Here is a 12,145-nt window from a genome sequence, read left to right on the forward strand (position 1 = left end):
CCGGTAACTAGTATTGATATTGAGAACAGGTTTCATTGTATTCCTTTCTGCTCTGGCTTAGGACTAGCCTGATGTTTGTTTGGCCAGTGTTCTGTAATTGAGGTCACCGCCTCATTAAGTGGTAGGGGAGCCACTGTACAGCACATTGGTTTATAACAACACCAGATATTAATGTCAGATTACTGTTGGAAACCCCAAGTAAGAAAAGATATATAGTGCACTCTCATTATAAAGAAAGCATTGTAGTTCACTTGGCTTTGGAGTGACGTTAGAGTCTATGCTCAACCCAAGGACTTTAACCAATTTCGATGTGGTTCATAAGAGTCCGGTAGCCTATGTCCTGAGGCCATCAGAATACAGAATCATTATGCATCCACTGATCTATGGCTAAACACTCTTCACTGAGGCGGGGTCTTGAAAGTCCAAATGTTATTTTAGATTGGTTTTGGATGATGTGGGTAGTGTACATATACTTGTCACAGGTAACAGGCCAGTCGGCCTACTCACATGCCGCAACAGCATTAACTGTGTTCTTGGTCTGCTTCACAATCAGGGCTGGTGCATTCCTAACACAAGGCAGAATGAGAGCCTTAGAATATCCCATTGTAGTGGTGCCTAAGTATTAAAACAAAAGGTTTTTCAGTGTATGGCCAGCATACTGCTATTTTGCCTATTGCACTGATAATCCCACGCTGTTCCTACCCCAGTATTTCCAGCCGGAGAGGTGGTCTGCCTTCTCGTCTGTCCAGATCTCCTAATTTGGATGCTGAGGACCAGGATGAGCTGCAAGACGTTAGTTTATTAGGAGTTCAGCACAGGGCAACAAATATGTCAAGTTTCAGATGTGTGCAACACAGGCTTACATTTGTGACTGAAAACTCATAAGCGACCAGAGTAGTATAGAAACTTTGAAGTGGTGTAAGTGAAGATTACTTCATTATTATCAGAAAACCTATTTAAGGGACGGGCATTTGTGAGCTTGAAATGGGATGAGTATTTGTGTTTGTGACGTAATTCCTGGTAAAATGTATCTCACACAACTTTGTGTTTTTAAGAGGAAGGTCCTGTGACTTCCAGCTAACCATGGAGCTCCTTATGCCCATTTCCTTTCCTTATTATTAATGCCCTACTTGTGCTTGACTTTTGTAATCTGTGTCAAGTAAAGCCACGGTTCAAGCAAATTAATCCTTTCCCTGACCTTGAGTCTCATATTTTCAGGATATCAACATGCAATACATTTGCATACAATGACAGCAAGTAGAAAACATTTAGAGAGTGGTTGCCTTTAATACCTGAGGGAAACAACAAGGTGACGGGAAGAATGCTTGTAGTCTCAGTAATTGCCAATTGTTCAGTTCACATTGTAGTTCAGTGTTTTTCACCCACTACACCACTACAGACAGAGAACAGCTATATGGAAATAAGTCTTGATTGTTTCCTTAATATCTGAAATGTATCAAACCCTCCTGAACCTACTGTATGTTAACCAGCCATGATCTCAATTATGAGAGTCAATAAAATCAATTTCTTGATTATTCTTTTACCATCTATGACATTATAAGCTAGCAAAATGTCTCAGGGTCTTAAGCATGTGTTGCTGACAGCTGGTCTGACCTTGAGGTCTGGGCTGAGGCCTGGCAACAATCAGTGCGGCCCTTTCTGCCTGGGTTCCATGCACCTCTCAGGCATTTTGGCTACCATATGGGCTCTCTAGGTTTGTCCAGCCTCTGGAAGGAGTCCCCAGCATGGCAGCATAACAGAACAACAATCTAATATTGGCGTAGATTGGTCATTGTTGATGCCTCCTAATTGGTGTGGTGCAGATTAAAATGGTGCCTGTAGGTGTCATTGGTGCTGTACACTCTGCCAGCTGATGCAATAGGTGGGTACCAAGGGTCGCTGTCTGCTCTTTTCGAAGACTTTATGCAGGCAAGGCAATTCTAAACAAACGCTTGGTGGGCACTGGTATTAAAAGGACAGCATGATGCTTAATAACCTGAGGCCCTCTTGGACTTGAAGGTGAAATAGGAATGCAAAGGCTCCCTAAATGGCAGCATTGGGTCCAACATCTCTAACACTGGCTCTGATTGCTTTAGTGCAGTGGCAAAATCACACAGAAGAAAAAGCGGATAGAGACACTCAGAGACAGCGAAAAGACTTCTTCCACCTGGCCGCTCACAAAAAGAAAGGAGCATGAGAAGACAACAATGGTGGGTCTACAGACAGAGAACGGTCTTTTAGACAAAAGGAGATGATGGCAGCCTTAACACAATTTTAAAGAACCTGCAGAAGGTTGAAAGGTTGTCAGTTTCTGTGGATGCATATACGGAGATGGTTAAGGTGAAAATTAAATTATAGAGTCTTGTGTTAAGGAGGTGGTGGCCAAGCTACAGCAGTTGGAAAATAAAGTGCACATGCAGGAGGAGACCCATGAAGCTCTTTGTGTCTTCCAAGGGAAAGTAATGAGAAACTTGTAATTATGGATAATAACGTTGAGTCACAGGAAAACGTTCAGTGGTTGGCCCACAGCAGGCCCTGGGCTTTCCCTCTATCATGGAAGACTAGCCAGTTTTGGAAACAAATGCAGATTTATTTTTCCAAATTATCTCACTATCTCAGGAAATTTAAGGTGGAATATTGTACAGACATGAAGACTCCGCTTTCCGCCAAGTCAGGAGAGCAAGGCCATGACATCATCATAGTGATTCTCAGATATGTGGATTTTAGAGACCCCATTCTGAAACTGGCAGTGACCCTGAAACATACTTTACAAGTGGAGCGAGCACAGATTTTGTTTCAGAAGCTCAACAGCACAACGCAGGCGAGAGGGAATGAGCTACATGTCGTACGAATGGTATCCAGCTTGAGTGAAAGTGACCAGAATTATATTTCTGCAAAAATTCAAGCAGCACAAACGTTTTGAAAGAGGTGAAGAAATCAGGATCTAAAGTGAAGCAACCTGACCGTAGCAATACTATACATGGTGGTAGTGAATGCTGTTTGAAGCTCATGAAGTGGGATCATCGAGGCATGTCACCTCCTTTTATTGTAACGTTGCATCGCTGGTTCTTTCTTGCATTGGCCTATTTCCCCTTCCCCACCTGGAGCAGTTGTTGGTGCTTAATCAAATGTGCATGGTTGGTTCTTAAAACATGTTGGCGGCTACTTATTGGGCGTAAGCAGAGTGAGATGGTGCGCTTGTAAAATGGGTTACCTTTTTTATTTCTTTGTTGTAAAGTGTTTGTGCATTGAATAAAATGACTTACTTAACCTTGAGGTCTTGACTTCGAGTAGTGATAGGGCAATTTAACTTTCCTAGGTTGATTAATTGAATTGGATGATAATGACACCTTTCATTTGTAGCGACGAGTGAGGTTCAAATTGCTGTATAAATGCCAATGTATTGTTTACTTTCACTAGCCCTTATAATAAATGAGTAGTATTTCCACATACAGAGCACACTGAGAAACAAATGCAGAAGATGTATTTGGCAGGCTTCCGCGGGCCCTCATCAGTCATAGTAAAACCTAACTCCACCTTTTGAAATCATGGCATTTAGCCTTATATTAAGCTACTGATGTCCTAATGAGCTCTGCTTTTATGTCCTCTACAACCATATTTCCATGAGGTAGCAGGTACCTACTGGGCAGAAGGTAATTGCAGGCAGTATTCCATAGAGGGAGTAATAGGCCTTGGTTGGTCTCTTAGTCACAGTACCATCAGCGCTTCAACTGTTAAATGAAAGTTGAATCATGATCTCTTTTGTCAGAGCACCAAAAATATATCAGTGACAGTACATTGCTTTAGGGCAAATTTTGAGATAAGTACTGTTCTGAAATCTGTCCTCGAGACAGATTTTGAAATATGTGCTGTTCTGATATCCATCTTTAAGACACATTTTGAGATGCATGCTGTCAAAACTCTTTCATACTATATGATTAGCGCTAGCAGATGACCACATGAAATAGATGCTGGTTAACGCCTAACTGGTTTAGGATGTCAAACGATATATGAAGGTTGACCCGCAAATGGGTTTTTATGTTTTAGAATTATCCAACTTAATGTGCCAAGCACTGTGTGACGTGAAACTATAAACTTTGTACTTGTATAGCGCACTACTCACCCATTAGAGTCTCAAGGCGCTGTACGCATACCGCTGTGGAACCCCTCCTGGCTTTTCCCTGTGAGGTGCCGACTCCTGCGCAACCTCCAAGGTGAAGCCAGGCATCCCAGCGCTGTTGGGGCGATTAAGCAAGCTATTGCCCAGAGTCACAGAGTGGGACCCATGAATTAGATTAGGCACCGATGCGAGAATTATCAGGTCCGAGGAAATTGAGCCCAAGACCCGCCAAGGTGGGAATTGAACCCTGGTCCCGGGCCAGATTTCTGCATCAGGGTCTGCCGCTCTAACCATTGAGCCACACTTCTCCACTACGTGGTCTCCACCTAGGGAGGTCCTCTGCAGTCTTGATCAGGAAAAGTTATCTTACTCTAGCCTCAAATCACTTGGTTCTAATGTACTTTAGTTTGATATATTTTTTTACACAGTAGGTTTGTAACTCTTTCTGGCTTATATTCTGTTTCCAATTCAGCCCCTGTTCTTCTATCCTCTTTTGTCTTATTTACCTCTGATTTTGTATTGTTTTCCTTTATTTTCTGACGGGTGTTGCTCCATGGTAACCCTCCCTTTTTACATCCTAACCAGTGCTTAATTTGTAAAGGAATAAGTACCAGGGCCCAAAGTTTTGCTCAGAAGCCCCCAGTCAGAGCTATTGAATGTTGGTGTGCCAAGTAACAAGGCTCTGCACTCTTGATTCCACCTCAAGCCTTTTTAATCCACCACCAGACTCCATCTGCCCCTTTATTTCACTCTTGCATGTTGTTTTCTCCCTTTGTCAGTGTTTTTCTGTCTTTCAATGCCACCTTCTTTCCTCCATGCACGTCTTTCTCTTGCTTGCTCTGGGTCCAAGTCTGATAAGGAAAATGTATTGGTCCCCAAAAAGGGGTCCCACCTGCAAATACTGAATCAAGTTAAGCACTGCACTAACCTTCCAGTACTGGGTCTCTTCGAGCGAACAACTTCTCTTCGGCGTGCTCTTCTTCCATCAGGATTTTCATTTTGAAACCTCTTTACATTTCTATGAACTTTCCCACTAATTGTTTCGAAGTGCATGTCACTCGAATAAGATGATTATAGGAGCCTCCTACCACTTTATCTTCCACACCTTCTCAGGGGAGTGAGTCACTGGCTTGTAAACACTTCAGTACCTCGAAGTGTAGGTAAATGTTCACCAGTGTCTCTTTAGGAATTGTGATGTCTGCTTACCGTGGGAAAAATAACTCTGACAGAGTAGGAGACTTCCCACGCGAGGCAGATCCAGGTCCGCCCCAGGCCGCAGGCCTGACTTGTGAAAGCAGTGCCAGGGGCGCTCAAGTTAAAGCATGAAAGAAGCTCCTGAAATTAAACATGGCACCCGAACGGGTTATAATCCCTGAACGCCAATTGACACAATCGCTAGAACAGCGTATTGGAAATTTAAGGGGACAGGTACGCGGCTTTGGATGGGCCTATAAAAGAACAGTCTGAGAAATCTATTACCCCCAGTAAGGTAAGTGAAATTGAACAAGAAAAGTGTCTTTAACCCGGGCCAAGCTAACAGATCGCATTTACTAAATAAGCACTTGTGAGATGTGTTCTTTGAGTATCTTTTGACTCCATCCTCCTTAACCCGTACCGTCCCTTACTACGTATGTGGTACTTGCACAGCAAGAACCTAGTCCATCCTTTCTCCCAACAGAGGGGGATGTTTAGAAGTGTCTACTTGCATTGTTTGAGCTATGCGTGATAATCTGAACTACATTACAGAGACTTCAAACTTTTGACCTGGAATGTAACGTTTCTTATCTGAAACTAGAGTTAAAATAATCGGATTATAATTGTAATTTATTCTGGAAGTGTTTAAATACATTTATACCTAAACACAAAGGGCATCCCGTATATTGTTTTCAGAAGTAAGATTTTATATTATAGTTAGATTAGACAAACCAATTAGGCCCAGAATACCTTCGTCATTTTATGCTATGGGGAAAATATTAAAATTGATAAAGAAATTGTTAAAAAATAAAAACGGTTCTTGTTTCCTGCTTTGACCTCCATCATAGACCTTAGGTATATTTTCCAGAATATAGAAAATGATCTCTGGATGTATTAGCAGTTTTCCGCTTGAATGGTCTTTTCTTCTTTTAGTTCTGATGAATGAGATAAGAACAAGCTCTGGTTTCTTGCCCTCCGGTGACCCCGCATGCAAAATGTCGGAAGTCGAGCGGATGATGAATGAAATGCGGAACCGAAAATTTAGCAAGCAGCAAAGAAACGCAGAGAAGGAGAGAGAGGAGGCCCGAGCGAGTAAGTTCACCTCACCAAGTTCTCTATATTCACAGAAATATGTGTAAGTGAGGTATCGGCAACTGTGGTGTTTTTTTCTCACTAATTTCCTTTTTCGGGTCAAGTGCACCTTGATCATTTCTGTTCTTGCTTCCTGGAATCCGCTGGGTGTATCAGTCCTGATAACGAAGCAAGTTGCCTCTGCTTTGATTTGGTTCTTCAAAATATTATCACATACATGCCAAAAGACCCGATCCAGACGGGAGACTCCTGATTGTTGAAGCCAAAATGGTTTTATTTTGGCTGCCTCCCGCCTGAAATTGCCATTCCTTCCTTAGAAGTCAATGGGGGAAATACATTCTCCCAACAACATTAAAAAAATATCTTACTTCCCTGTTCTAAAATGTATGAAACCATGGCAACCAAAGGTCAAACTACTGCAACGTCAGACATTTAACTAAGTCACGCAAGACAGCCATTGCCTCCCTAACAGCCCTATTTACAGTTGGGTGGACAACAATGACCCCTGTATTGCTGTCCAGCAATTTTTAAGTCATGTCCATCTCAAAATACATATTGTAATAGAACATTGTTGTAGGTGGCAGACGGTAGTCACTGCTTCCCTAGGTTTGAGTGGTTTTAGAGATAATACAGTACGAATTGTGTGCAATATAAACTACTTAACCTAGTGTAACACTGGGTCATTCTGCAGTGGGTGTGCTAACATCACAGATATTCTGGGGATGTAAGTTCATGAAATAATAACCTTTTTTATACAAAAAACTGATTTAAAAAAAACGTCAGAAATGTCACAATATTGTTTAAAATGTAAGGCATATTTTACATATCCAGATATCTTGCTATGTGCCTCAGATGAAATGCCACATTTCACACCCCCGGCCAATCAATGAAAAGCTATGATGCACGGTTTGGGGCAGTGGTGGAGTGAGCAAAGGAATTAAAAACGCAGGAGGAATTTGATTCCTTCAACTGGTCTCTAAACAGCCTTACACAAGCACAAACTTCACCTCTCAATCCATAAACGTGCTTTAAGGTGATTTTGTTTGCTGTGTGCGCCCTAGAAAGGTACAGGGGCGTCTCCTCCATTACGGCGTAGGAGCTTCGTCCCCGCCAGCAGCGGCAGCTGCAAAACCTTCAAAAGAAAACTATAATAAGCTTAGTTTATTATCGTTTTCTTTTGAAGAAAAAAGATAATAAACTTTGTTTATTATAATTTTCTTTTAAAGGGGCGGGCCACGGGGGGGGGGTGACGAGCAATGAAGGCGAGTGCACAGCACTTCCCCTCACTGTGCATGTATGTATGGCCGGCCGGCCCTGCGGCCAATCCTGACGCTGCTCAGAGCAGCATTAGGATTGGCTGGGAGCTCCCAGTCAGAGAGAGACCAGCCCGGCAACACAGTGCTGGGCTGGAGAGAGCCTACTGCAGATGTGTGTTTGGCCGGCCCAAAGACGGCAGGTGAAACATACATGCGCAGTGAGTGCAAGTGCTCTGTACACTCCCCTTCGTGGCTGTCATCCCCAATGCCCTGCCCTTTTTACAACAAAACAATAATAAATGTTGCTTATTATCATTTTGCAGTAAAAGGTTAGCAGCTGCTGGCGGGGGGGTGGGAGACTTCTCCGCCATATCGGAGGAGCCACCACTGGGTAAAAGACTTAAGCCCTGATTACGGTCGGTCCGATTCACTGCGGTATGTGCAGTGACTCCTGTTCGTGTGATAAGCATTACCCTAACACCCCCAACGCCTCCAGGTAAATGTCAGAGTATACCGGGAGGACCTGCCCAGTAAATAAGGTGCTGTGAGAATTTCGGTGTGGTAAGTACCAAAACCCATGTGTTCCATTTTTTAGACAGTAATCATTGTCAGTGAGGTAATAAACACCCGATACTTTACCTGGGTGAACGGGCGGTGTTGACACTCTGAACAGGGACACGTAACTAGGGAAAAGTAAAGTAGTACAGGATGGGGAAATTGTAAAGAGATGAGGCGGCATCACTAAAGATGTTTTGTTGCTGTTGTATTTTTGGAAAAATCTGATCAATGCTGTCTGCTTTGTAGGAATTACTACTGTTGCATAATGCTTGTGAAATAATAGGAAAATAGAGCTTTTTGTAAAAAGAAAAAAAAACTGACCGTTTAATCAAGACATTCTGTACATCTGTATCGATGCTTCTGCTGTGTAGTAATTAGTTGTGGTAAGAAAAACAGCATTAGCCCTTCAGGAATACTAGTAGTAAGATGGTGGAAAGAGACCTGAAATGTAGCATTTCATATAACAAGTATTCGCATGCAGTACGACTTCCTTTGTCTGTGTGCCTGCCTTCACAAAGCATGCCATACAGATAGTGCAGCATTGAATGTCTGTTTTTGTATTTTACACACGATGCACACACATAATATTGGAGCCAGGCCTGCAGGCTTTGTCAGTGCTTCCTTGTATCCGGCTCCCGTGATCCGACAGTGTGTTTCTTTCCCGCAGTTCTGAGTCGCGTGAGGCTCATGCTAGAAGGGCAGCACAACGATAACAAGAACCTGGCTAACAGTGTCAGTGAGGCCCTGGATGAGTACGAGTCGAAAATAAACGACCTTCGAGAATCCCTGAATGAAGCCACCGGCCAAACCAACGAGGCTAAGAACGTAAACAGAGACAATGCAGCTCAGCTGGAGGATGTGAAGGTAAGGCGCTATGGATAAATTATTAAATGTGCTGACAGGCAGGATCAGCACACCTGCTTCCCCGAAGAGCTTTCCATGTACGGCTAGCACGTTTGAAACGATTGCTCTGACCGATGCGTCACACTGTGACGTGAGTGTGTATATGCAGCGCATCCCGTCTGTTGTTGCAAACAGCAAGGCCTAATTCTCAAAGTAGTTTAATTCAGCGTACACAGACATGGCCTGATTTACAAGTCCAAAGCAGCCCTGCCAAGTGTCACGCATCTTGCGATAGAATAATGAATTTTAGGTCATTTTCCCGCAATACCACAATGCCTGAGATTGTCACGCAAAATAACTTCCCGAAGCGTCCTGAAGTGTGGTAAAACCTTATTTCAGTATCTCAAGCTCCGAGTAGCTAGTGCTTACCGAAGGCCACAAGGTGGCGCTGGTGCACAACGGGAGGTATAGGATTCTCTAAATATTATGATAGTTAAATGGTTCCCTTGTGTATATCGCTCACTCATGGTCTTTGAAATATCGCTCATAATTACACTGAAATTATGAAAATGTCACACATAGCAATCTGAAACCTTGGCAGCTATTCCAAAGTAAACTCAAAAGATGAACAATAAATTTTTGTTCATGCTTAATATTACTTCAAGACAATGTAATAATGCACAACAAAATCATACCGAAAGAGCACAGGGTGGTCGGTCCAGAACAGGTATGCCCAGGAACGTTTGGGGACACCAACAAACTCGAGAGTCTGAGAATGTTCATAATTCTCTTTATGGCCTATTACTCCATATGCAGCAGTGCACTGCGAATAATTGTGCATGCGAAATTGTCTCTATATAGTCGCAAGTGCAGATTCGCCAATCTAAGAGCACACCTGGAAACCTGCAACTGTCACATATTTTAGGTGTACTTTGGAAAATATTTGAGTTCATAAAAATTACATTTCTGTAATCATACGAAGTTGTAAATCTCTGTGTGCGTTTTTTCTAACTTTTCTGTAAATCGCGCCCTAAGGGGCACTAGGACATCAACACCGAGGGTGTGATTAAACTAGACGCCAGTCACACCAGGCAGTAAACTGGATAAAACTGGCAGAATGATGTAGTGCTCACTCCTGGCCCTGGGATTTCTCTTGCAGCCATGATAGTGTCCCTCTTCTGCAGCATTATTCTGCTGAAGAAGCGGGAACAATGAGCACACTCAGAGAGACCCATGGTCCGATGGTCTGATGCTAGTAGTGAGGGCGCTCACTGTACCGCCCCAGTGGTTCTGAAATTTTACAAATGTTACTGCAGTGTGGTTTTATTACAGCGCTATCTTGTAAGCTTTTTAGCACTGCATATTGCAGACCTTCTGTTCCCTCACTGCATCTGTCTGCTGCTACAAATAATGTGTACATCTAATTGCCATTGTAAATCTCAACCCCAAATAAACAGCACGATTTCTGGTTGAGCTAATACTATATAAGACAATTCATAAAAAATCAAAATAAGTAAATATACGAAAAATCGACAATAACAGTGAAAATATGTTGTATTGTCTAATGATTTATTCTTAGGATCTTTCTCTTCCAAAATGAAGCTCCTTTCTAAATGTCAGCGTATTTGTCAGTGTTTGTCCTCAATCTCCCACCCCCTCCCTCCAAGAAGCTGCTCAGTGGTAAAAGAAATCAATATTCCTATTTTGCTGTCATAAAACAGCAATGACTGTTGCCAAAGTGATGGAGAAAAGTAAAACGCCACTTAAGCTTAAGGTCACAGGACATGATGAACAGTAAAAAGATATGAAAGGGTTTTCCTGTAGACTATTTTTGCCAGGTCCAATTTATCACTGACTACATGTGTTGTCATTGCCACAGAATCATGTACAAATTAGAAGACAGGAGATAGCAGAACTACTCTGCAGAAGGCAAAAGGCCTTCAGAATCACCACTCACTTGAAGAGCCACCACTCATAGGGTAAACTTTTCTTTATTGACAATAAAACTGCTTCACAGCACTTCCATTCATTTTTACCTTCAAAAGTGAATCACTGTAAGGTATTTTCAAGTTTGAATCACGAAATGAAAATAATAACTTCTGCCATGAGTCATTAAACAAAGCTCTATTGTGTAGGTTGACACATTAAACAAGGCTGTTTTATGGCGAGTGGCACAAAGTTCTAACACTCCACAAACTACAATGAACTCTGAGCAGGCTGAATCCGTTTCTGTTCCAGTCCAGGCCTTTCAAAAGTTGTTCCCTCCTGTTGTACAGTGGCGTGCCTTCTCATGGGTGTGTGTTGGCTGTTGGATTTCAAGCTTGGTCATAGCCAGCACCTATCTTTATTCAGACTTGGTTTTTAATTTTACAGGCAGCCATCGGCCACCTCACCCCTTCTGTTCACTCAGGAGGGTGCTTTGGTTCAATGGGTGGCATTTTAGCACCATTCGTGGCAAGTCTATTGTAGTCCACACTGAAAATGGATCAATAGGCATCTGCTCAGTTTTTTAAGTTTTGGCTTTCATTGTCATTTAGACATGTAAGAAGCATGCAGAGTTAGCACCATTCTTACATGACTGCCACTCTTCATTACTGATGCAGATTTAAGAAATGATTGCCGTACAGTGAACAAGCCTTGTTTAGCCACTCCTGTAATCTGTTACCTCAGCAGAACAAAGACTGCCTGACTGAAGGAAGAGTGTTTACGTTTTTTGTTTCTTTTCAAAAAGTGAATTCATTTTTTCTCTCAGTTAAGTTATTCCATTTACACTGGCTGCTTTTCTCCATGTATTGTCCAAACACATATGTTTTGTGCGCTGTTTTCAATGACAGAAATTCCAGTTTTCGGTTATACATTTTATTTTATTTATAAGTTAAGGCACCAAAACAATAACTGTATTTCTTAAATGCAACACAAAGTGGAGCAAAATATCCTACTGGGAAACATCTTAAATCCCTTTAGTGCCCAGTATTCTAAGGACATCAGTTAGAATTTTATATGTGTATAGAAAAAATCCCCTTTTTATATAATGTTTAAGTAATAAAACTTTTACATAATATTTAGTTAGTGGTAATATATC

General features: G+C 42.1%; 1 protein-coding gene across 2 annotated transcripts in view; it reads left to right on the top strand.

The window, feature by feature from the left end:
* The window catches only part of LAMA3 (laminin subunit alpha 3), a 933,952-nt gene that overhangs the window by 862,271 nt on the left and 59,536 nt on the right, over positions 1–12,145 (top strand). For both annotated transcript variants that reach the window (XM_069220025.1, XM_069220026.1), the window contains 2 exons: positions 6,248–6,406; positions 8,888–9,084. In XM_069220025.1, coding sequence (XP_069076126.1) covers positions 6,248–6,406; positions 8,888–9,084 — 356 coding nt within the window. The remainder of the gene's footprint in view (positions 1–6,247; positions 6,407–8,887; positions 9,085–12,145) is intronic.

This window comes from Pleurodeles waltl, chromosome 2_2 (genome assembly GCF_031143425.1).
Source record: "Pleurodeles waltl isolate 20211129_DDA chromosome 2_2, aPleWal1.hap1.20221129, whole genome shotgun sequence".
In the NCBI taxonomy this organism is placed as follows: domain Eukaryota; kingdom Metazoa; phylum Chordata; class Amphibia; order Caudata; family Salamandridae; genus Pleurodeles; species Pleurodeles waltl.